At 38.6% G+C, this 26,079-nt stretch overlaps 4 protein-coding genes across 5 annotated transcripts; 2 read left to right on the top strand and 2 right to left on the bottom strand.

Annotated features, from left to right (window-relative positions):
- The first annotated feature begins 13,252 nt into the window (after positions 1 to 13,252).
- On the top strand, positions 13,253 to 17,173 carry LOC141649624 (uncharacterized). Its single transcript, XM_074458308.1, has 2 exons — positions 13,253 to 16,078; positions 16,139 to 17,173. Exons 1-2 carry the CDS (start codon positions 13,253 to 13,255, stop codon positions 17,171 to 17,173), a joined length of 3,861 nt encoding a protein of 1,286 aa, XP_074314409.1.
- An 852-nt stretch (positions 17,174 to 18,025) lies between these two features.
- On the top strand, positions 18,026 to 25,200 carry LOC141647959 (uncharacterized). Of its 2 annotated transcripts, none has more exons than XM_074456344.1 (2): positions 18,026 to 18,232; positions 22,676 to 25,200. In XM_074456344.1, exon 2 carries the CDS (start codon positions 22,700 to 22,702, stop codon positions 24,512 to 24,514), a length of 1,815 nt encoding a protein of 604 aa, XP_074312445.1. In that variant the 5' UTR covers positions 18,026 to 18,232; positions 22,676 to 22,699; the 3' UTR covers positions 24,515 to 25,200. The 2 variants fall into 2 exon arrangements, with proteins under 2 accessions (XP_074312445.1, XP_074312446.1); XM_074456345.1 differs by having other exon boundaries at positions 22,661 to 25,200.
- Positions 19,762 to 20,899, bottom strand: LOC141649623 (uncharacterized). Its single transcript, XM_074458307.1, has 3 exons — positions 20,684 to 20,899; positions 20,268 to 20,571; positions 19,762 to 20,180 (listed from the first exon to the last, which is right to left on the bottom strand). The coding sequence occupies exons 1-3, from the start codon at positions 20,897 to 20,899 to the stop codon at positions 19,762 to 19,764; spliced, it is 939 nt and encodes a 312-aa protein (XP_074314408.1).
- LOC141649622 (uncharacterized) lies at positions 20,899 to 21,612 on the bottom strand. The gene has a single exon (XM_074458305.1). The coding sequence runs from the start codon at positions 21,610 to 21,612 to the stop codon at positions 20,899 to 20,901; it is 714 nt and encodes a 237-aa protein (XP_074314406.1).
- Positions 25,201 to 26,079: the final 879 nt, after the last annotated feature.

Genomic DNA, 26,079 nt, shown 5'->3' with positions numbered 1-26,079 from the left:
TTAGGACTCAAAATATAGTCTTCACTAATAATTTGACCATAATTAACTTTCATTTACAAAATTGTTCATAAATGGACCAAAAATTACAAAAATAAGCTATTAGACTTCAAATAAATCCAAAAATTTCAAATAAATTCAAAATTTGAAATTTAAATTCATGAACATTCTGTAAAAATTCCATGACACTCATAATGTTCAAAATCTTAGGTTAAAAATTTCGAAGATTTTCCGGAAAAACAATGTTGCGGTTTATCGATTTTAATAAAATAATCATAAAAACATGGAAAAATTATTTTCATAAACTTTTCAATTTTAGATCTGAAAAATATAATAAAATGCAACATTAGACGTTTTTCTTAAGTCATAGATTATGTTTTTATTAATTTTCACTAATAATGTCACTATTTATGCCATTTTTCTTCAAAAATTCATAAATCATGCAAAAAGACTTCTTTATAGCCAATTATTTTACACACATCTTGTAAAATTTCATGTGACAACATATTAATTTTCTATGACCAGATTCGAAATTTAACTCATATTAACCTATTTTTCACTTAAATCCGAATTTAATAATGAGAAATTCATTTTTCGAGCATAACATGTCCAAAAATTATGAAAATTTACAGGTTATCTCAAAATAATGTATGTGACAACATATCCAAAAATCGACTTAAAATTCGAAGTATAGCTAATTTTCGACCAAAAATGACATTTTTACTCATAAAATCACATTTAAATGCCATTATTGTAAAATATGAACAATAAAAATCCGAAAAATTAACCAAAATATCCTAAAACATTTTAGGACCAGAAATATTAACATGCATGTAATAATTTCGTGATATATCATAGTAACACAAATTTTACAAGTTTTATTTGTTATTCATATAACTCGGAAAAACTTTTAACCAATTTGCATGCAAACAACCGTGGCTCTGATACCGATTGAAGGAAATGTAAATTCATATACATTCTTAACATACTCATATATGTCTAAATAAATTGTCATAAAATTAGAACGGATTTTATGCATGCAAACAATAATAAAATAGAGGAGAAATCATGTCCTTACATTGATTGATTTCGGTTATTAGGGCACAAAAGAGATCACCTTTCTCTTTTGATCTTGAGCTTTCCCTTATGGATGAACAAGATCTAAGTATAAGATCTCTCCCCAAGCTTTATACCCAAGGCTTCTCTTAATTTAATTAATATTAAAAATACTAGTATAATATTAATCAAGGTAGAAAATTGAACCAAAAACTTTTATAAAACACTTATGTGTTTCGGTTTTATGAGAGAAGAAGAGGAGGAAATTTCTTCTCACTAGAACTTATATTTTGGATGATTGAATTAGAATGAAAACAATACACTACACTTAGTATATTATTAGGTAAAATTATTGAAAAACAATGATAGCATTTGCCTTCTCAAAACCGTGTAAGAGGAGGGGCTTTAGGAGAGCCAATGCATGGAGAAATTGTTCTTCACAAGGAACAATAGGCTTGCATGGCTAGGTTTGCTTTTAATCATTGTGTTTTCCACTAATTACAAACAACATATAATTAGCTTAAATCCTTCTAATTTTCGGCCCACTCTATAATATGGATTCCATATTATTTTTGTCAATTGTATATATGTTACATGTCACATGTCACATATATTTGTTATGTATTTTTAACATATTAAAAATCAACGTATTAATAAAATACGTCACATACAAAAATCGACTTAGTAATTTCATAATTACTTGTGCCAAAATATTTTACCATTTATAAATTTCAACTGATTGTATTTATAACAATTCATTCAATTTAATTGTTACATTAAACAATTATTTCATCCGAGTAATGATACAATTCAATTACTCAGACCGTATCTTATTTAATCACATTTCAATATGATACGTAAATTTTACTTCCAAAATCGTCCGTCAATTTTCAAGTAATTTAATTAACTCGCAACGTTATACGATTAATTAAATAATCAATTAAGAGTGTTGCCCTTTAGGTATGACCTAGGGGGTCAACTGATCACCACCGTCACACACGACAATAATGTCAAACTCTAGTCGGCCAATCATTACCGATATATGTTGACCAGTTGACAGTAACAATATTACTTCCCAATTGTATTCATTTTAATGAGACTTAAACATGTGATCATCATGATCAATAGTCGTGATCGCATTATTGTCGGAGGACACATATTCCAACACCTTCAACACGTATCCTTTCGCTAGAGACAAATTATGCCTTTGGCGAATTGGGGTATACACGGTCTTTGCACCTTCCATACCCGTCTCCTCTATGATACTCATTGCATACTTTCGCTGGTTCAAAAACAACCCGTTCTTGCCGTGAGCAACTTCTATGCCTAGGAAGTATTTCAATCTTCCCAAGTCCTTAATCCCGAAGCTATTGTCCATGAATTGTTTGAATTTCGTACATGCTTCCTTGTCATTACTTACGACGATCATGTCATCCACATAGACAAGCACTCCAATGAAACATCCACCTTGATTGTATGTAAACAAAGAATAATCTGCCATCGACTGCACGAAACCATAGCTCTTCATCGAAACCGCTAATTTTACAAACCAGTTACGTGAAGCTTGCTTCAGACCGTAAATTGATTTAAGTAGTTTGCACACCTTATTTTCCCCTCCTTTTTCGAAGCCTTGAGGGATCCTCATGTAGACTTCCTCTTCGAGGTCTCCGTGCAGAAACGCGTTGTTTACATCCAATTGCTCGATAACCCAACTTTTCGCCACTGCTACGGCCAACATACATCGTACACTCGCCATTTTTGCTACGGGCGCATATGTTTCATGGAAATCGACCCCTTCTATTTGTGTAAATCCTTGTGCCACTAATCGAGCTTTGTATCGTTCCACTGTGCCGTCTGCTTTGTACTTAATTTTGTATACCCATTTGCAACCTATCGGTTTCTTTCCCTTCGGCAATGTAACGATCCTCCATGTCTCATTCTTTTCTAATGCCTCAATTTCTCTACTCATTGCTTCCCTCCATTTCCTGTCCTTCGCTGCTTCATAATAATGTGTCGGCTCTCGCCCACTGTCAATGCTAGCTAGAAAAGCTTTGTGGTTATTTGAAAAACAATTTGTCATAACATAATCGTTTAGAGGATAGCGAGTACCTGACCTTGAAGATTTCGATTGTGCGAGATGAGCATTTGAGTCGGGGGTAATTACTCTTGTCGACTTGCAATAATAATCCTTCTTCCACGCGGGTTCGAATTTTTCTCTCGCACCTCTGCCCATGGGAACCTGTTCAGGTCGTGCTCCTATCACCTCTTGCTCTTGCTCATGTTCAATATTCACCTCATGGTCGATATTTTGATCAACCTCCCGTCCGCATACCTTCACGGCCAACACCGCCTCCCGCTCATTACCCGTACTACCATCGCTTGTTTCATCACTCCCCCTTACAACGTGATCGAACTCGTCGTCACTGTTGTACGCATTGGACTGGTGATTGGGATTAGAAATAATGGTTGGCGATGACGGCGAGTCATTTTGATCGATGGAATATGGATAAACATTTTCATAAAAGGTAACATCTCGTGAAACAAATACTCGATTTTCTCGCAAGTCATAAACTTTCCATCCTTTCTTGCTATGTGGGTACCCAATAAATATACACCTTTTCCCTCGTTCCCCGAACTTGTCTTTGGTGCGGTCTTTATTATGAGCATAACACAAACAACCCAACACTCGTAAATTATCGAGATTGGGCTGTTTTCGATAAAGGAGCTCGAAAGGAGTTTTACCATCAAGCAAAGGGGTAGGTGTCCTGTTTATTAGGTACGCTGCAGTCATTATACATTCCCCCCAAAACCGCAAAGGTAGTCCTCCCTGAAAACGCAACGCCCTTGCCTTTTCAAGTATGTGGCGATGTTTTCTCTCGACTCTACCATTCTGTTGGGGTGTATCCACATTGCTAGTGCGGAACAATATTCCGTTTTCATTATAATAGTCTCTCATGTGTCTGGACAATAACTCAGTTCCATTGTCACTTTGTATGATTTTGACATTTTTTTCGAATTGGTTCTTTACCATTTGACAAAAGGTTTTCATGTAATCTCCTGCCTCACCTTTTTCTTTCATTAAATAAATCCATACGCTCCGACTATGGTCATCGACTATGGTGAGAAAGTAATGTGCACGGGTTAAGCTGGCTACTTTATATGGTCCCCAAATGTCACAATGTATAAGACCAAACAAAACATCACATCTATTATTATTAGACTTAAAGGGAATTCGAGATTGTTTCGCCCGGCAACATGAATCACAAACATCGTCTGAATGCAAAAACAAATTTCGTCCAACTAATGAAGAAAAACGAGAAAGAATTTTCTGTGAGGGATGTCCTACCCTTCGATGCCATAAACGACTCTCCTTATCAACCGTTATGTGACCCGCTGCCTCCTTCTTGCTCGGTTGATAGTAATATACCCCTCTTCGATGCTCACCCCGTCCAATCGTCATCTTCGTAGTCCGGTCCTGCATTTCACAATAATCCGGATAAAATGTTATTAGACAATTGTTTTCGTGAATCAACTGTTGAACAGAGATAAGATCGCAAGTAAGAGAAGGCACAAATAACACGTCTTTCAAAACGAAATTCTCGCTTAGCCGCACTTCGCCATGAACCGTAGCTTTAACCTGCCTGCCATCGGGCAAGCCGACCATGGATTCATCCGTCTCCCAAGCATTCTTTAAATATTCTCTCTTTCCCGTCATGTGGTGAGAAGCTCCGCTGTCAATTAACCACTCACAATTTACAGTTAATTTCATACCTTGGAGTTTTTCACTTCCTTCGGGACTGGTTTTTAACAAGATCTTCAACCTGTCAATCTCTTCAGCAGTAAACGGGATGTTCGTCTTCACCTGCTCCTCGCCTTTTCCTGTTCCCGTCACTGCATATGCTTGATGATATCCACGGCCCCTTCCTCTTCCACGGTTCCCAGTTCCGCGACTGCCTCCATTTCCTCTTCTTCCTCTTCCTCGTTCTCTTGCTTTTACCTCCTCGTACCCATGCTTATCATAACAATTCTCTTCCTTATGATAATATTTTCCGCAATAGGTGCATCGTGGTGGTGGTGGTCTTTCTGAATTCTCTTCATCATCTCTCGAGTGATTTCCTCGCCCTTTGTCGCCATTCACTTTGACCGACATAGCTGCATCAGTATACTCTTCCTTTGTTTTTGTGAGGGAAGCGTGTCGCTCTTCTCTGAGTATTAGAGCATAAACACAATTCAATTGTGCTATCGGATCTTCCATCAACAGATTTGTTCGAACCTGTCCATATAGCTTGGAGTCCAGTCCCATTAAAAACTGGTGTACTTTCTCTTCCTCTTTCTCCTTTGCTATGGACACTGCTGCACCGCAAGTACAATCTTTTATTTTACTGTACTTTGCTAACTCATCCCAAATCGTCTTAAGCCTGGTGTAATATTCCACAACCGTTTCCTTGCCTTGTTTACATTCATTCAACTCGCTCTTAAGTTGATGAACCCTAGGAGCGTTTCCTGCCGAGTACCTTACCCGTAATTCCTCCCAAATATCTTCGATTGGTTGGGTAAACGTGATGCTCGGGTGTAATTTTGGGTCTATTACATTCCGAAGCCACGCTCGCAACATCGCATTGCACTGTCTCCACGCCACTAGTTCAAGGCTATCTTCTTCACCATCGTTTGCTGGCTTCTTGATTCGTCCTTCAATGAAGGCCAATTTGTTCTTCGCATCCAATCCGTTTTTCACAGCATCAGCCCACATATCATAGTTTGTGCCATCGAAGATTATTTGTGTGACATTCAAACTAGGGCTGTCGGATGGATGTAGGTACAACGGGGATGTCATAGGAATTGTCTTTGGACCGCTCCCACTTCCCTTTGATTTCATATCGTCTCCAGTCATGATGTAAAGCTTTGAATTTAATACCTTCGTTGTGAAAGAATTGGTTTGATTGTATATTGTTTTTGTGTTTATGAGAAACTGTGGATCTTTTTGGCTCGAGATACCATGTGAAACTTTGATATCGAGAAGATGAATGTAATTCTCATTGAACAATAAAGCAACGTGATACAACCATATATACTGTATACAAAAACGATCTACCCTATATCTCGTTTCCTAATATCCCTCCTATAATATTTTACCAAATCTCAACTATCCTTAACTAATTAGATTATACATTATACATAATATTCACAAGATAATATGGAAGATATACTTATCTATATTCTTTACAGTTAACAACAAAAGGACATCTCTTCTATGTATGGGAATAATTGTCATATAATTGGTTAAAGATGCAAGCTTATGGTAAGTTATTACTATAAGTGTTTAATGGTGAGTTTAAGCACTCACGGGATCATGACGGTGTGTATTGATAATCAGCTAAGATGCAAGGGTCGTGAGCTTATTTGTGTTAGGTTATTACTTACTTATTAGTCATTCACGAAATCGCGGTATATTGATATTTAGCTAACATGTAAGGGTGAGTTTATTTGTATTTTGTAGTTAGCCGCTCACGAAATTATGGTTGTGTGTATTGGTATTTTCGTTTTTGAAAGAACCCCAAAGAAGGATTAAATTCATTAATGTAATCAGCTATGGTAATGTTAAGGATACGACATGTGATTTTTAAGTGGACAAAATCACTCGATTGGCATCTGTACAGCTGTAGTACAAGAAAAAAGGGAATTTAGTAACCAAACATATTACGAGTAGTTGCTAACAGTCTCAAATTAGTCGCTAATGTCAATTAGCGATCAATTAGTGGCATGCTAACATATTTCAATTAGCTTATCTAATGTCCAAACTTACGCATTCACATTAACATATACACATGCTAAGAACATGGTTAATCTATAAGTCAACTCTTTTCATCCTTTTTTTACTGTCAAAATTGGAGTATAATGCAACAAGTGACAAGTAAGGATGGCAATGGGTAGAGTCTGGGTAGGGTCCGCCTAGACCCGGACCCGACCCGAGATTTTCCCTTAGGATTCGTACCCGACCCAGACCCGCAAGGGTCTAAAATTTGAGGACCCATACCCGGACCCTATGGGTAAGGGTAGGGTCTGGGTCTACCCGCGGGTCCGAGTTTCAGCCACTTTAGTAACAAGATTAACAGCTATAGGGTCTATAATATTAAAAAAAAAATCATACTACTTTAACATTATGAGTTTATTAATCTGCCGTTAATGGTGGTTGTCGGTCGCCGGCTATTAGAGAGGAGGTTGTCAGTCGTCAGTGCTGTGGTGGTGGTTTTCTTGTGTCAGTAGTGGAGTGGTGGTATTGTCAGAAGAGTTTGGTTGGGTTTTATCACTTTATGGGATGCGGCTATGAGGGAAGAGAAAGAGACTTTAGTTGGGTTTCTACAGTCTGCCAGTATGAATTCAGAAAAGTTGTAATTTTGATTTTTTTTCTTTAATAAAGGGTCTAAGGGTCGGGTATGGGTCTCATAACTTAGACCCGAACCCGGACCCGAAATATTTTCTTAAGACCCATACCCGACCCATACCCATTGGGTCTGAAAAAATGAGACCCATACCCGACCCATTAGGGTCCGACCCTCAGGGTCTGAGGCGGGTCCCCGACCCACTGCCATCCCTAGTGACAAGGGCTTATGTGCGTTTTTATGGTATTGATTAATTGAATAAACTTATTCAAGTAAAATTTCTCATATTTAAAAATGTTTTTAAATTTAATTAATGTATAATACTTCTTTTAATTTTAATTTTTATAAAATCACTAAATTTGTAACAATGTTATAATTTATTTATTTATTATGGCCAAAGAATTCAAATTCAATAAAATAATATGCACAAACTCAAAATTTGGATAGCACGGTTAACATAACAAAAATCGGAGATACCATACCATTTTTTGTATGTTAACTGATTCATTGTCAATTCAATGAAATTGTAAACATTTTTAGAATGTGTGAGAAAAAAAAAATTAAAACTTAAAAAAGTTGCAGTTTTAATTAATAAGAGGGAGTATGACTTTATTTAAAAAATATATAGTTCAGATGAATTTTAGATTATACTTCTTCCATCTTTGTCTATTCGTTACATGTCTTAGTCAATTATTTACATTTCTATTTTTAATGTGTACAAGTTGTTTTTTCACCTTCTATATTTCTTAAAGCATGAAGTATCTCATATCTTTGGTTATTTTGCCAAGGCAAACGCATTGAATAGAATGGGAGTATGGGACGGAGGGAGTAAACTATATCAACTTACCAACTTTTAGTTCCTACTTACTACATTATACATGATAGAACATTATAAATAGGCCCGTGCATTGCACGGACATTAAATCTAGTATATATATAAAAGAGGCTTTTTTCAGGCAATTCTAGAGATTTCAACTTTTTAAAACTACCTAATTAATTTTATTTGAAATAATAATATGTATAATTATCCCAATATTTATGCAAATTTTATCTACATAGCTCTCGAGTGTCCAACACTTTCAGAAGTCTAATGTTTAACAGCTTTCTCATACAAGATAAGAATTGGAAAAGAGTAGATTATTACGAGTATATAAATAGGAGCACACCTTCCTCCTACTATGTGTACTTTTTATTAGGGTCACCGTGTTTACTTTTACCTGTCAATTCTTATTGATTATTGTTACTTACTAATTTCATGACTTTTTATGTTTAGGTGTTATTGGCAAAGCAAATACAATACTGGTATTGAACCAAGTTGGTATATGGAGTATGAGCATATAATGGTGGAAATGAAATACTTTCTTTCTTTATAGATTTTAATGTGCATGGAAGGTAATTTCTCATAATTTGTTAATAGGTTGACAATAATTCTATTTATTGATTGTTCAATTTTTCTTTATCCTATGTAATCCAGATTAGCTAGGTAGTAATCCATTTTTCTGACCATTTACGGATTCGGCTCTGTTCAGGTACTATATGTACCACCCCCAGACCTCGAAGCTCGACGTGAGATATTGAGAGTACATACAAGAAAAATGAAACTGGGATCCGATATTGATCTGAAACAAGTAGCAGAAGAAACCGAATTTTTCACAGGGGCAGAGCTAGAAGGACTGTGTAGAGAAGCTGGAATTGTCGCTTTGAGAGAAGACATTTCTTTCTGCCTGACCGTGAAAACCTCTCTGAAACCCGCTCTAACAAGGGAAGAAGTCGATAGGTACTCAAGATTCATGAAAAGTTCATCTTTGCAGTTGCATCAGGTCCAGCTCGAGACTCAACTGCCCACTAAAACCAAACCAAAAGGCTACGGTCCTGTGAGTGCGGTCACAGTTGCTGCTTTAAGCTTGGTCGTAGTAGTATAAGCATAAACGTGCATGTATAATAAATTTTGTTACTATTACATTATATCTACTATATAGACATATTGTACAATTGTAGCAATTGTCGTATTTTATTTTAAGAAACAAACTATAAATATGGTAGACAAGTAGTCAGTCATGCTATTATATTAAGTTAACCAAGCAATGTTCGGTATTTCAATCGTCTTTGTGTCAAAAATTCGTATGATTAGCTATTTAGCTCTATAACTTGCATCTTAAAATTTCACATGGTTAGCAATTTTCGTGTAAATTGATGTAGTTTGATTTGGTAACAGGGAACATGGTAACTTGAAGAAGGTTAGGTTTGATAATTTAGACCCAGAAATTGTGAATTTTATGGTGAGTGAGATTGTAATTTTGAGAAGAGAGTTTATACTCTTAATTTTCATACTCCTCTATTATTTGTTTGAGATATAAAAGAATTACTACTACATATTATATTGATATGATATTATACTATCTATCTATGAGCACATAAAAAGATAAGAGGCATGGCTTACATATTGTTTTATGCCAGAAATAAGCCATACATCAAACAACTTCCAAGAAAAAAAATGGTTATATATGAGCACTAATTAGATACAAGTATCTTCTACCGTCTTTCAAGTTTAGATCACAATTTTAACTAATGGTTTCGATGTACTTTTTTTTGTATTTTTGGTTTTCATTTGTTTGATGTATTTCGTAATTAAATTTTTATTTTAGTAACAATAGAATTATTTTAAGTAATTTAAAATAATTTGACAAGATCAATTTTAGTAACAATAGAATACTTTAAATACGTTCCCATATCAAAATAGAACATCAAGTATAAGCAATTTATATACTTATTAACTTTTATTTAATTAATTATTCCACTCCTTTTTGAGTTACAGAAAGAACAACCTGGATGATATGTACATAAGAATTAGAATACTTGGCTAATCGGAAATCCAAATTTGCCCCCTATTGGTGAATTATTGGAAATAGAATTCGAGCGTCAAACAATAACTATCGTCTTTCGCAATAAAGAGAGAATTTGGGGTGTAATAATCTACGAAAAGATGTACTGAATTAATTAAATTAAATTTCTCACAAAACTTACATCTATTTTTAAAACAAATTCTTATTTGTGACGTATTTAACCCGTTGCAAACTTGTGACGGATATACTCGTCACAAGGACCAGGATGAACTTTTCTAATACCCATTTTTCACCTAATCAATTAAGAATAGAAAACAAAGTAAATGAACGAATTTGTAAGAAAAACATGTATTACGTGTCTTAAGGAAATAATAGAAGATTGGTAATGCATTAACGTATCTATATATTATTATTACACCAAAAAATTCAGTTAGAATTTCGTGATTTGCTACACCAATATTTACGGTTTTCACACTAATTATCTATACACTTTACCTTGAGTATATATTTTGCTACACCAGAATCAAAATCCTGGACTCGCCTCTGCCCCCACCTTGTCCCCCCTATTCGTTTTGTGAGTGACATTATCCGTCACTTGCTCCGACCCGTCTTCAGCAAAACTAATTGTTATTATTAATATAAAGTAATTTTTAATTACGCTTTTAACGTTGAGATGTTGGTGCAAAAACTTTACACTTTTTTTCATTTTTTTCCCAATTGTTGAACATTATTGACGCACCCCTATAACACAATGACTTCTACGTTTTGTGCTCTCATTGAAAATAATAGTTAGTTCTAAATAAATAATAAATAAATGAGAATTAAATATTTATCTCATCTTATAATTTCACTGAAAACAAAAGTTATCTTCACGTATACTGAATAAACATTTGAAATTAGATAAATGAAGTGAGTAATAGACAACTCTTTCATATCTTTTAACATATTTCCATATAACTTCTATTATTGAACACGATTAAAAAGTGGAAAACAATTAAAGGAGAAACAATTTTGTAACCCGTGCAACGCACAGGCACAAAATCTAGTTATCTAATAGAGTAGTAAAAACCGTAACGGGTCCGACTCATTTACTCTTAGACAAATTACTAAAATGGAGCCGTCTTCGTGTATACAGAAAAATATACGAGTTTAACTCTTTCTAGGGTTTCCTATGAAAGCTTTCTTCTTGGCCAAGTCTTTGTCAATTCCTTTGAGTTTCGGGGCTATTTCTCTCGTGGGTATACGTGCAAGGTGCTCTTAGTCTGTTACTTCATCTTTCATCTGGTACGTTTGGTGTGTTTTTTGTTATTTTTAGGGTTTGTGCGGATATAGAATGGCGAGTTCGAGTAGGGATAAGGGGAAAGGCATTATGGGACAGGGTGACGATGGTGGTCCTGGTATTTTCAAATGGGAGGTTGAGAGCGAGGTAAGTCAAGCTTCTGATACACCTTTCTTGCTCATAGGGAAGATCTGGTCTTCAAGGGCTGTTAACGCAAAAGCTGCTATTGAGACGATGGTTAAAGTTTGGAATCCGAAAGGCCGTATTTCTGGTAATTTATTGGATGTTAAAGGCAGAATCTTTGTTTTCCGTTTTGAGTTAGAGCGGGATAAGCTGAAGGTAATGGATAGTCAGCCATGGCACTTTGATAAGTTTGTTTGGTGTCTTAATGAGCCAATTCTTGAGGGAAAGATGATCGATACGCCGTTACACAACTTGCCTCTGTGGGCATGGATATATGATCTACCTTTAAAGGGAAGGGCGAATGAAACAAACCTCCGTCGCATTGGGGCACAGTTAGGAGAGTACATTGGCCATGATGAGGTGTCCTTGACGGTTGTTGATAGAGTGGTTAGGGTTAGGGTTCTTCATGATGTTCGGGTGCCCTTGAAGAAAGTGGTGAGTATACGGCTTCCGTCTGAAAGGAACGTTGCTTTTGAAGTCAAATATGAAAAGTTACCAATTTTTTGTTATGGGTGTGGAATATTAGGACATGGGGAGAAGGATTGTGACCATGGTCCTTATGAGCCTAGTGAGTTGGGGTTTGGGGAGGAGCTGAGAGCTCCAAATAGGAGGATTGTTAAGCCGACTGTTCAGAATGAGGGTCGTGGTGAGGCGGCTCAGGGTAGGGTGGCTACGGAGGATGGTAGGGTGCGTGATAAGTTGAACTTTGATCTGATGGTAGAGCGGTTGCAGGCCATTGCATTATCTCATTGCGTGAAAAAGCAGTTGGCTGATAATGTGGAGGCTTCGGTGCAGTTGAGGGTGGTTGGTGCGGGAGTTGTGGTGGATCAGAGTGCTGCCTTAGGGGAAGGGGTGAGTTTGTTGGGTGGACATGGCCATGACGGGGGTATGGAGGATGTGGGTCGGGGTTGTATGGAGAATGCAGCTGGGGGGTGTGTTATTGTGCCGAGTGAGGAGGCGGGGTTGGACGAGCAGGCTGATGGGGTGTGCAGGCAAGTGGGTTTGCAGGGGTATAAGGTGGATGGGGGGTTTTTGAATGGAGTTAGTGTTGTAGTAGGGGAGCGTGGGACGTGGCGGAGACAGTTGCGTGTAGTGGGGGAAAATTGCTTGAATGTGCAGGAGATTGGTGGGGAGTCTTTTAATGTTAATAATAAAAGAGTGAGAGAGGGGGATGTGATGGAGGAGTGTAGGGATGAGTGTGCAGGTACTGTATTGGGTCGGAAAAAACGAAAAGATGGGGATTTAGGAGAGACTACGGGTGTGTTGCGTATGGAGGAGATTCACAGGGATGTGACTATGTTGATATCTGAGGCGGAGGTTGATTCAAATCAACCCCGCCGGGCCCAATGAATTGTTTGAGCCTTAACTGCAGGGGGCTGGGCAACCCCGATGCAGTAGGCGGTCTTCGAAATTTGATTCGAAGGGAGGCCCCGGCTTTGGTATTTTTATGTGAAACAAAGCTGAGTTGTAGTGAGATGCGACGGATTACAGCTAGTCTGACGGGGTATTGTAGTATGGAGGTAGATAGTGTGGGTAGGTCAGAAGGTCTTGCTTTTTTGTGGCGTGAGGATGTTAGTGTGAAGTTTCGGTCGGCTTCCGTCCATTATATGGACTTCGATATTGGTGAGGTAGGTTTGGAGTGGCGTTTGACTGGATTTTATGGTTGGCCGTCAGTGCAGGATAGACAGCTGTCTTGGCAATTATTAAAACAGCTGGCTGAGGAAGATCATTCTTCGTGGTTGTGTATAGGAGATTTTAACGAGGTTTTATATGCTAATGAGATGCAGGGTGGATCTAGGGCCCAGTGGCAGATGAATAATTTTAGAGAGGCCGTGGATGTTTGTGGATTATGTGATTTATCTTTCGAGGGTTACGAATTTACTTATGATAATGGTCAAGCTGGTGTGGACAATAGGCAGTGTCGGTTGGATAGGGCTATGAAGACGGAGGCTTGGAGTGATCAATTTCCCTACGCTAGAATCTATCACTTGAATAGAGAATGGTCTGATCATGCACCCATTATGGTGAAGCTGGATGGCCGCAGGGAAGAGAGAGGTGTAATGGGGAAGCGGTTCCGTTTTGAGCAGATGTGGGTGGGGGAGGAGGGGTGTGAAGATACTATTCGGCGTGTATGGGAGGTTGATGATTTTGATGTGCTAGAGACTATTTCTCGTTGTGCAGCTGAACTGAAAAAATGGAAGGGCGTGAGTATTGGGAAGATAGTAAGGGACTTGTCACGTAAGAGGAAGAGATTGGCATGGCTAAATGAGCATGAGCGAACTATTGGTAATGTTAAGGAGAGGAAAAAGCTGTTGGGGGAGATAACAAGTCTTCTTCGGCAGGAGGAGATTTTCTGGAGACAGAGGTCAAGGGCTATTTGGCTTAGGGAAGGGGACCGTAATACTAAATATTTTCATAGGAAGGCTCGGCAGAGAAAGAAGAAAAACACAATTAGTCGTATTGTGGGGAGGAATGGTGCGGTTTGTGAGGGTAGGGAGGCGGTAACGGAGGAGGCTGAAGGTTTTTTCTCGGAGCTGTTTGAGTCGTCTAGGCCAGAGCAAGATGATGGGATTTTTGATGGGGTACGGGGACGCGTGACGGCGGCTATGAATGAGCACTTTGCGGCGGCTTATAGGGGTGAGGAGGTGATCGAGGCTCTAAATCAGATGCATCCTTTGAAGGCCCCGGGGCCGGATGGGATGAATGCGTTATTCTATCAAACATATTGGCATATTGTTGGTCCTTCTGTCACGAGAATGGTGTTGGGTGTCTTAAATCGAGGTGAGTTTCCTTGTTTGGTAAATCATACCCATATTGTTTTAATTCCAAAAAAGAAGGCGCCGGATAAACTTGCGGAATATCGTCCGATAAGCTTGTGTAATGTGTTATATAAACTTATTTCTAAGGTCTTAGCTAATAGACTTAAGTTATTTCTTGGTATGCTGGTTTCGGAGAATCAAAGTGCTTTTACCCCGGGGAGGTTGATTTCTGATAATATTTTAGTTGCATTTGAGCTGTTTCATTATATGAAGAATTCGCGGTCAAATGGGGGTCATTTAGCCTTGAAGCTGGATATGGCAAAAGCATATGATAGAGTGGAGTGGGTTTTTTTGCATAAGGTTCTACTGGCTATGGGTTTTGATAATGGGTGGGTAAGTAATGTGATGCGGTGTGTTAGTTCTGTTACATATGGAGTTTTAATTAACGGGGTACCGTCACGGGACGTGATTCCGATGCGTGGACTTCGTCAAGGCGATCCCATCTCGCCATATTTATTTATTCTTTGTGCTGAAGTTCTATCAAGTTTGTTGCGAAGGGAATGTGAAAGAGGGGCTATACATGGAATACGGGTTGCGCCTCAAGCACCGGTGGTTACGCATCTTTTCTTTGCAGACGATAGTATTATTTTTGTCAAAGCTAATGTGAGGGAGGCACAACGTGTTATGGAAGTTCTTCATAGGTATGAGGTGGCGTCGGGTCAATTAGTGAGTAAGGAAAAGACAACTGTGTCTTTTAGTAGAGGTACTGAGGAACGCAGACGGCTGGCTGTTGAGGCTGTTCTTGGTGTGCGTGTGGTAGCAGAACATGACAGGTATTTGGGGTTGCCCACGGTGATTGGGCATTCGAAGCAGGTTCTCACTAGGGTGGTGCGTGATAAGCTGAATAATAAGTTGCAGGGTTGGCGGGGTATGCTATTTAGCCGAGCTGGTAGGGAGACTCTGATAAAGGCAGTGGCCCAATCTATTCCTACTTATGCGATGAGTGTTTTTAGACTACCTTCCAATTTCTGTGATGAGTTACGTTCTATGGTGTCGAGATTCTGGTGGGGTTCGATTAATGGTAAGAGGAAGATGTCATGGGTTGCGTGGAGATATTTGTGTCGGCCTAAGGCGAGAGGAGGGCTCGGTTTTCGTGACTTTGAAGAGTTTAATAGGGCTTTGTTAGCCAAGCAAGCTTGGAGATTGATATGTGAGGATGGGAGTTTAATGGGGAGGATTTTGAAAGGTAAGTATTTTCCCAATTGTTCTTTTATGGATGCTGAGGTTGGGAATAACCCGAGTTATACGTATACGTGGAGAAGCATCTTTGGTGCGAAGGAGGTTATGGGTCTTGGAGTCCGTCGTCGTATTGGTTCGGGTGGTGATATTAGGGTTTGGACGGACCCATGGGTGCCGGGAACGAAATCGAGGTGTGTCATCTCTCCACGGGGACATGCCGATATTGATATGCGAGTAGCTGAGTTGATGGTTGATGGTGAGAACCGGTGGGATGAGGCAAAGATTGATAGTATGTTCTTGCCTTTCGAAGCAGTGAGAATTAAGGGCATTCGTCTTGGGAAGGTATGAGCTGTGGATAGTTGGGTGTGGGATCATACGCGTGATGGGGAGTACTCTGTGAAGACAGGGTATAAGTTGCTTGTAGAAGATGGGGAGTTGGAGGTTGGGCAGTCTGATTTTGCGAATGAAGGTTGGTTATGGAAGGTGATTTGGAAGGTACCTGTTCTCCCACGAATTAAGGTTTTTATGTGGCAATTGTGCCATGATGCGATTCCTACGAAGGCTAATATAGCTCGTCGGATGGGTAGTGATGATGTAGCATGTCCTCGTTGTCACAGTGAACGGGAGTCTTGTTTTCACGCCATAAGGGGATGTGGTTGGGGTGATGAAGTTTGGGAGGAGGTGGGGGTTGATAAGGGTGTATGGCGTGGTGATATGTTGGTAAGGGATTGGTTGGAGGCTGCTTTAAGGGAGCTGGGGGAGAAGGAGAGGGTTTTGTTCCTTGTCACATGTTGGGTTTTATGGGAGCGGAGAAATAAGCTTGTTTTTGAAGGGGAAAGGTGGGATGTGGGAGGGATTATGCGGAGGATTTGGGGTGTTGTATGGGAAATGGAGTCGGTGCAAGGTGAAAGTGTGCTGAGTGGTGTGGAGGGGTCTCGGCTAGGGTGCTGGAAGCCGCCGGAGTTGGGGGTGTCTAAGATAAATACGGATGCAGGGGTCATGGAGGGGGTAGGTGTGGGGCTGGGTGCGGTTTGTCGGGATTCGGCGGGCAGAGTTGAGTGGGCGGTGGTGGTGCATCGAGGTATAGGGGGTGATGTAGCAATGGCGGAAGCTGAAGCGATATTGTTGGGTCTGCAAGAAGCTAGAAGGATGCAGTCCCGGAAAGTCATTGTTGAGAGCGATTGCCTGATCGTAGTTGAAGATTTGCTGAAGCAGAGAAATGGTAGGAGTGAGTTGTTTCTGATTTATGAGGAAATTAGACAGCTTAGTTTAATTTTTGAGTCGATTGTTTTTAAGCACGTTAGTAGGAATTTTAATAAGTTAGCACATAAGCTAGCACATGCTATGCCTTGGAATCATGGTAGACGATTTTGGACGACTGATTTGCCGGCAGAGATTGGTATTGTAGCCGATGCAGATATTAGTAATATAACTTAAAGCCTTTATGGTTTTTTACAAAAAAAAAAAAAAATATACGAGTTTAGTCTATAAAGTCTCTAATGATCCTATTATTATATATATATCTTAAAACTAATCTTATTCGGGGTATTACAGTTTACATCTTATTTTACCTACGTATAATTTACCCTAGAAAACTCTCTAAAAACTCTTAGGTTAGTTCTATTATTATTATTATTAGTATTATTGTTTTCGGATCTAATTAAGCATTCCTCTATCACGGTACTCTTTAATCTCTCATTAGTTATTAATTTAAGTTCTTGTTTATACAATTATTTCATCGTTCATCTTATTATGTCTTTAATTAGCAAGCCAACATCTATCAGTGTACCCAGAATTAACCTTGCCCCCCCTACGTGTTGTTCCTTAAGTCTAACCATTCATAACCTGAAGTAATAGTATAGCCCTTCAAATTAGCAAGCCAACATCCATTAGTGTACCCAGAATTAAAAGTATCTCCAATTATACAGATGATCTTCCAGTTTCCACTCATGTGAGCCTTAAGAACATGAGTAGGCCAACATATTGTTAAACACAGACGTCCCATGAATTTCATGGGTAGACCTGGAAAACGGGTTAATGATCGGGTCAATTTTAGGTTTGATGGGTTCGGGTTCAGGTCATTTTCGCGTTAACTATTATCATGTTTTTCACGGATAATAATCACTTTGTAACCATAAACATTTGGTTCAGGTTATAGTGGGTCGGGTCAATTCGGGTTTCAGGTCAAGGTCGGGTATTGAGTTTATATGTTGGGTTGGGTTATTCGAATCGGGTCCGTTTTGCCAGATCGGCTAAAAGAACTTCCAAAAAAACACTTAAAAAACGGGAAAGGCGTTTCGGCATCAGAACTTCGAAAAAAAATCTCGTTTCTTTCCATTTTTCCCCTTCCATCATCATTCATCAACATCTTTTACACCTGAAGGGTTTCAAAATCCCTATTGTGCGAAACGGAACGCCTAGGTTTCGAATTTTTCCTTCACCAAATATTTCGTCCCTTTTTGCGTGTGCAAATAAAGTCGAGTGCATAACGCCAAGGTTAGTCTAAATCAAACCCCCTATTTTTTTCTTTCATCTCTTTCTGCTGCTTAATTAAATTTCATTCGATCGTGTAAAAAAAACATAAAAACGGTGGATGTTGATATGATTAGTATGCTAATTTTGTTAACACTCTTGAATTTTATCAACTGATCAAATTAGATTTGTGCTTTGATTTTGGTTGTGGTTGAGTTTCTAAACTCTGCTCATCTTATTAGTAAATTTGAAGAAATGGGTGCTTAGTTATTTTTTGGTTCATATATGTAAATTATGATTGATGTCCAAGGAATTGTTTTGCTATTGTTGAGGAAGCTTCCTGTAAACCCGATACTAGAAAAGTCTCACCCCAGTGACCCAACATCGATATTGGGAAGGAAATGCACCACAACGTAAGTAGGAGCAAACAAAGAGACACCACAATTTTTATGTAGTTTTCTACTTTTTGAAAGATCAATGGTGGTACTATTTCGGTCCCATTCATATTGTCTTCTATTTCGGTCTCACATAAAATGATATTCCCTCTCAGTCAATTGTCGTGCTTTTGTTTTGGCACAACGACTAAGGAGGAGGGGGCCAATAACTAAATGACAAGTGGACCAAATTGAATGTAAATGATTAAATTATTCATTTTTAAAATAGAAAGGACTGCAAATAGCTGAGACACTCACAATAGAATAGGACAACAAATAAGCGCGACAGAGTGAGTAAATAGTTGGAGCAACTAATAGTATTTATTATTCGAAAATGATAAATAGTTGCTTTTGTAAATGAAATGTGAAGAATTTTATTATGTATCTGAATGTATTTTTGGAGAAACTAATGGTAAACTTTGTAATTGGTTTGCCAATAAAGTTAAACGAAGACAATAAAAATGTGATAGTAGGAGTATTTTTTGGTAATGAGTAAGAGGAGTAGCTGGAGCAACCAGAAAATGTTATGATTGATCAGACGAAATAATAATACAAAAGTATACACAAACGGGAATTCGTCAATGTATAGTACTAAGACCTTTGTCTACCCTAGGCTTGGAGCCTTGGACATTTAGAGAATTGAGTTTTGAAAACAAAATATACTATGAAATTCCTTAAATTTCACAACTATTAAATATTTAACTTTAAAGGTAAGTGATTGAGTAATTTGAAAACCAATGGTATTGGGGATATAGGGAATAGAAATGTTAATGGGGAACGTTTTATTTGTATTGATGGACAGTGAAAGAGTTCATACACATGACTTGCTTTCATAGCCTACACATTACATCTAAAGATTGCACAAGTAAAAATAAACATTTCAGCACTGCAATCAGAGGCAGATTAGAGTCCAAGGAGCTCCCTTTCCTGTAAAATGCTTCGAATCAGCATTTCTAGTCTATCAAGTAGATAGTAAGTCCAGAAACATATTGCTGTATGCACATTGGAAGAAAAGGTGAGAGTGTGATTCCTGCGCTGCCTCACAAAGAACACAATCCCCATTAGAAATGATGCCCATCCTTATCAATCTATCCCTTGTTAACAGTCTCTCATTCACCATCAACCACCCAATAAACTATGTTTATGTAAAGCCTCCTTCACCCAAACAAACTGATACCAAGGTGCCTTTACAGGAGCTGGATTCAGCCATTCATATCCACTTTGAATTGTGTAAGGATTTTGGTTATGCATCCACCAGTTCCCAACATAGCCACTATGCATCTGATTCTTCAGTCTGCACAGTTTTCTCCATGCCCAACTGCCACTTTGATTAGGCTGATAATCAACCCAATTCTCAGATTTTATGAAAACAGAGTGCACCCATCTCACCCATAGGTGGTCCTTTTTCTGGGCAGCCTTATTCCAACCACCAAATGTCCTTGATGCCCAAACCACCATGGACTTTAGCCTTGCAGATTTGATCCCAAGCCACCAATGCCTTTCCATGATCATAATCCAATCCTGTCCACAGGAAATTCCTACATATGCAGACTATCTGCTTAAGAATGGATGTAGGCAATATGAATATTCTCGCTCAGTAAGTGTGCAAATTTTAGAGAACTAACTCAGCTTCCTGCATCCTAATGCTCTGATCCTGCCAGCAACTTTATCAACCAAACTTGAGCATTCTAACACTGATAACTTTCTAGCAGCAATTGGGATGCCTAAATATTTGAAAGGCAAAGATCTACGAGTTATACCACTGACCTTAACTATCTCATTTATCACATGTTTCTCCACCCCATTACTGTAGATACTTGACTTATTCTTATTCATTTTAAGCCCTGATGCTCTTGAAAATGATTCAAATGCTCTGATCATACCTGTTATAGACATTCTGTCACCTTTGCAAAAAAAGTAAGAGATCATCTGCAAAAGCCAGATGATTAAGCTTAATTCTTCCACAAAGAGGGTGATATCTGAATGGCACATAATCCCCTATTCTGACCAATATCTTGCTCATATATTCCATACAAATTACAAATATCAAAGGGGAGAGGGGGTCCCCTTGTCTCAGCCCCCTCTTGCCCTTAAAATATCCAAAAGATTCTCCATTGAGGGATAAAGTGTATGTTGGAGAAATCACACATTCAAGAATAAGATGGGAAAAAGCAGCAGGGAAATTAAGGGCAGCTAGCATAGCTCTCACAAACTCCCATTCAATGGAATCATACGCTTTTTGCAAATCAATCTTCATTATGGCTCTAGGGGAACATACTTGTAGAACTTTGATGGGCCTGGAGCCTTGGTGCCACAGATGTCATACATAGCAGCTTTAACCTCCTCACTTGTGGTAGGAGTCAACAACATACTATGATGCTCAGTAGTGAGGACCCTCTCAGTGTGCACCACAGGCAAAGGCAAACTGATGTTATCTACCTTAGTGCTGCTTCCCAACAGCTCTTGATAATAGGTAACAAAAGCATTTTGTATGTCAGCATTCTCGACACACAAGTCCCCTTTTTTATCTTTAATTTGAAGCACCTTATCATGTGCCCTTCTAGTTTTGATTTGAGTATGAAAAAAATGAGTGTTGTCATCTCCCATCTGAAGCCACTCCACCTTAGCTTTCTGTGCTAGGAACTGATGTAAAGCTTTTTGTGACAGAACAAATTCATCAGTCAGTTCCTTCTCTAGGCTGATAAGATTAGCATTTAAAGGCTGTACTCTAAGCTCCTCCTGGACAGCATGAAGAGCTATTCTAGTAATCTGCACCTTATTCTCAATGTCACCAAATCTATTTTGATTAAGTTTCTTTAAGCCCCATTTCAGTCTACTTAATTTTGTCACCAGTTGAAACATAAGATTACCCTTAACAGTTTTATCCCATTCTCCTTTAACCACCTGCTTGAAATGAGGATCCAATGCCCACATATTGAAGTACTTAAAAAGCAGGTTTTCTCTTCTCATCTTTCCCATGAACTTGCACTACACAGGGGCAATGGTCAAAGTCCCCCCCAGGCATGAAATAAGCATAAGAATCAGGGTACTCCACCATCCACTCCCCATTGATGAGGCATCTGTCAATTCTACTATATACTCTGGATGGAGCTTCATGTTTATTATAGCCATAGTTTCTGAAATCATCAACACATACCTAGCATTTATAAAACATAGTGATTAGCTGTTAGTTAAGATATTACACAAAAAGCTAGGTGCTAAAGGGGCCAGAATGACAGAATTTCAGGATATATAGCATAATAGAATAAAGCTCTTAATGTATCCAAGTCATATTGTGGATATGCTATTGGCTGGCAACAATGTACTTGGATAGCTGAATCACTAGAAATCCGCACGTGAAAAAAAATCTAAATTTCCTTTTCAGTTTATACGGTAGTTTGATAATGTGTTGCCTGGTACCCTATGTATTTTGCACTTAGCATCGTAAATTGTCACATCACTAATCACCATAACATATCATGAGTCTTCAGACAAGCTTTCATAGGGAACTGGATTCATGTAAAAGATAGATAGTTTCAAACGACCTTGTCTGTGAAATTGCTGAATAATTAAATTTGTTCCTTCTTCATATGTCAAATTATGTTGATGTTGTCATATTTTATGCTGGAGTATCTGTTTGATGTATACGGCTGCTATTTCAGCGCTCGCTAAGCTGTGAGAATTCAGTACATTTATCTGTTTCAGGTTTATAGTACTACCTCCATCTCATTTATATTGGCCCCATTTGACTCTCTTCATTCTTCAACCCCATTTTCTTTTTAGTTTATGAAAACAAAAAGTTTACTATTATTATTTAGAGAAAGTTTTAGCTGGGTAATATTTTTAGAAAATGTTCGTCAAAGTTGACGATCACTTGACCATTAAAGTCAAAAGGGGACAATATAAATGGGATGCAGGCTGTACTTTTCTGTTAGATGCCCCGTGTCCATGTGATTAGATAAGTCCATATTAAGTTATTTTGGCTTTCTCGGATTTTCACTGTGTCCACTCTGTCCAGTTTACCATATTGCAGTCAGGATTATACTTGTGAGAAAACATGGATTCCGAATCTGATAAATGGGGCTGGAAACATGTTAGTGTGTTTGGAGGATTTGATAAAAGTAGTGGCACAAAAAAATGGAAATGTAATCATTGTAATATGAGATACAACGGGTCCTACTCTCGCGTTAGGGCCCACCTTCTTGGGTTCACTGGTGCTGGCGTAAAGAGTTGTGTAGCAATCGAGAAGTCTCTGAGAGAAGAACTTCGAAGGCTAGAAGAGGGACGTTTTCAGAGAAAAAAGAAAAAGAACCCTCTTAATGAAAAGAGCGGGAAGCGCATCAAAAATCCCCGAATAAGTTTCTCCAGCTCTGTCACATCTCTTGCTAAAGAAGATGTAGATGAAGTTGTGGCCAGGTATTTCTATGCAGATGGTTTAAGTATGAACATTGTCAGTTCATCATATTTTCGAGAAATGGTCCAAGCAATATCAGCTTTTGGCCCTGGATACGAGCCCCCTTCAAAAGACATGTTATCTGATACTTTCATCAGCAAAGAAAAAGCAAAGCTAGAGAAAGCTATTGCCCTAGTTAGGGAATCCTGGCCCCATACGGGATGCACCATCATTTGTGTTAACAGTTTGGACGGTTCTCTCGGATGCTTATGCATACATTTCTTCATCACTAGCTCTAGAGGGTTTATGTTTTTGAAATCAATCGATATAAATGACGGCGATGAAGCCGACAATTTATTCATCAATGTTCTAAGTGATTTGATTATAGAACTAGGGCCTATAAATGTACTACAGATAATATCACATCTTGGCCAAGCAAGCAGCGCTTTTGAGTCGGTTCTATTGTCGAAGTTTCCTCGCATATTTTGGTCTCATTGTACTGCACATTCTATTCAAGTGCTGATGGAAGAGATTGCTGAGCTGGACTGGATGAAATCCGTGGTATCGTGTGCTCGAGGAATTGAGCAAATTGTTTTGACATACCAACAGTCTCCGTCTTGTGCCTTTTACTATTCACAGGAGAGTTCAAATGCCCTTTCGATGAGATTTGCTCCTTCCTATTGTTTAGTTCAAAATATCTACCAAATGAAGGAAGCATTACAAGATTTAGTCATGAGCAATGAGTGGAAACAATGGAAGCTTAATACTGCAGGTGATTTTGTGAGTACCGAAGCCACTATTTTAGGGGATGATTTCTGGTGTAGGGCCCAGATAATGTTACAACTCTGTGAACCCTTTGTGAGACTTGTTGCTAGTTTCAATATCGACAAATCGATCATGGGAGACGTCTATAACTGGCGGGTCCAATCACTAGAAGATGTAAGGAACATGGGCATTGATGATATTGCATTGAACCAAATGGAGTTACTGATAGAAAACAGATGGAATGTCTTGTTTTCACCCCTTCATGCAGCAGGTTATATGCTAAACCCCAGGTATTTCGGCAGAGGTCAAAGCAAGGACAAGACCCTTATGAGGGGCTGGAAGACTACACTAGATAGATATGAGCCTGAAAGTGCCCTAAGGTATCTACTTAGGGAACAACTTAGTATTTACTGGAGATTAGAGGGGTCCTTTGGAGAGGACGATGCTATGGAGTGTAGAGATAAAATGGACCCGGTTACTTGGTGGGAGAATTTCGGGTTTGATACACCCCAGTTGCAGGCTTTAGCTATAAAGGTTCTGAGCCAGGTTTCGAGCGTGTCGTTGTGCCGAGAGAGTGGTTCATGTGAAAGCCTTCCATGTCGGGAAAGTGTTCGAAGGATGGGAGTGGAAAGAATAGAGGATCTTGTTTTTGTGAGAAATAACCTCAACCTTTTGCGCCAGACAAGTGGGGTTTTAAGTTCCATCGATACCTAGTACTGGAAATTGCATCTGAGTACCCTAAATAGAGCATTGTCATTGAAGTATAATGTTTAATTGCCTTGAAATGGAAAAGAATTGCTCCTATATGTATTACTCCTTCAGTTTCACCCAATCAGCCTCATCTTGTTACAAAATAAGCAAATGAGGCCGACTGTGTGAAAAGGCTTGGAGCTTTTTGGCTTTAAAAGGGCTTTAGAAGGAACGGAACTTCCATGGAGGTAAGCTTTGGTGAGATCATCAGACTTGGATTGACAGAAATCATCTTATGTCAGACAGGTTAGCTGGTTAAATGGTTGTGGGGTGGTGCTCGTGACTTGAGAGTTGACATACTTGACACCCGTCGACATGGAACTGCCCTTTGGGGATGTTTGCACTCCCAAAGTTGTCGTTTCTTATTGAATCATCTTATTCCGTAGACTCCTGAACGACTGATTGGCTGTGACCAAGGGTTGGATTTTCTTCTATTGGTATTCGCAGGTTAGATAACTGTTTCATTTGATTTAATTCCGCAATGCATGTGTGTTACTATACAAGTTAACATTATTGTGGTTAGTTGGTTTGTCAAGGATTCATGTGATAATTAGCATTGTGGCATAATCTTTAAACAAGAAATGCCGGAACTGTCTGTTACTCCTTATAACAGTATACATTATGCTGGCTTTTCTGTCAGCAATTTTTTAACCTACATTATTCCTCTTAGATTTTGTTTCCCTAATGTGCTATGTTGCATTTCCTTTTTTTGGATGTAATGAAATCTATTTCAGACTGTATCCTTGCTTCTCATCGTTTTTTTGTGACTAGCCTAGTTCCGGAGCTCAGCCCTGTACCATTTACCAAAGATAGATGATTTTTTAGGCAAGCAAAAAACAAGAAATTGTTTTTGGAGCACTTAAATAAGATTAAGAGGCAATTGAAGTCGTAGAACTAGCAGTTCCTGATTCGATTAATCCGACTCCAACTGACCCAAATACTAGAACTCCAAAAGATACCTCCAAGTGGGCTTAAAAAGACTTGTTAGTCATGTGAGAAAATGATCTAATTGACCCATAGTGTAGCCATCGACCTGTATAAGATCTAACCCCATAACCAAAATGATCCCGAACTCGTTACACCAGATGCAATGACTCGCTTGTCATTAGTATTAAGTGTGTCAAGTAGTAGAATACAGTGAAGCAGGTATAGCTGTGACAAGTTGTAGTGTAGAATGTGTAATAGGCTGTTTTTGGTCATCCCTGTCAGATCTGCATCTAGCCCATTCATGACATTCAGCATCAGTGTGTCACCTTCCTTCATATCTGCTGTCTTATTAACTGACAATCCCTAGTATGTTCTCTCTTCATATTATTTTTTGTACACCATGTTCCTTGTTTTCTTCATTCTCATTGTACAGCAGCCTATAGCGCCGCACTTTCAGGAAGACCATCCTATGATGTATAATGGTCCTATAATAGATTATGCAGCTCAATGATAAAAATAACTGAGGTAAATAAATTATTAAAAGTAAATTGCACACAATAATATAATGTTTTTTTTTTTTGGTAAATTAATGGTCAGAAAAT

The sequence above is a fragment of the Silene latifolia genome, chromosome 3 (genome assembly GCF_048544455.1).
Source record: "Silene latifolia isolate original U9 population chromosome 3, ASM4854445v1, whole genome shotgun sequence".
Taxonomy (NCBI): Eukaryota; Viridiplantae; Streptophyta; class Magnoliopsida; order Caryophyllales; family Caryophyllaceae; genus Silene; species Silene latifolia.
This window is presented reverse-complemented; position numbering and strand designations above follow the sequence as displayed.

What these genes read in the sequence shown, in the direction of transcription:
- LOC141649622 (XM_074458305.1), bottom strand. Translation starts at nt 21,612, where the DNA reads ATGAGAAGAGAAAACCTGCTTTTTAAGTACTTCAATATGTGGGCATTG.
- LOC141649624 (XM_074458308.1), top strand. Translation starts at nt 13,253, where the DNA reads ATGGAGGTAGATAGTGTGGGTAGGTCAGAAGGTCTTGCTTTTTTGTGG. An exon ending in AGGGCATTCGTCTTGGGAAG is followed by an intron (nt 16,079 to 16,138) that starts GTATGAGCTGTG and finishes TACTCTGTGAAG; the next exon opens with ACAGGGTATAAGTTGCTTGT.
- LOC141649623 (XM_074458307.1), bottom strand. Translation starts at nt 20,899, where the DNA reads ATGAAGATTGATTTGCAAAAAGCGTATGATTCCATTGAATGGGAGTTT. An exon ending in CCCTCTCCCCTTTGATATTT is followed by an intron (nt 20,572 to 20,683) that starts GTAATTTGTATG and finishes TGGCTTTTGCAG; the next exon opens with ATGATCTCTTACTTTTTTTG. An exon ending in ATTAGGATGCAGGAAGCTGA is followed by an intron (nt 20,181 to 20,267) that starts GTTAGTTCTCTA and finishes CTGCATATGTAG; the next exon opens with GAATTTCCTGTGGACAGGAT.
- LOC141647959 (XM_074456344.1), top strand. Translation starts at nt 22,700, where the DNA reads ATGGATTCCGAATCTGATAAATGGGGCTGGAAACATGTTAGTGTGTTT.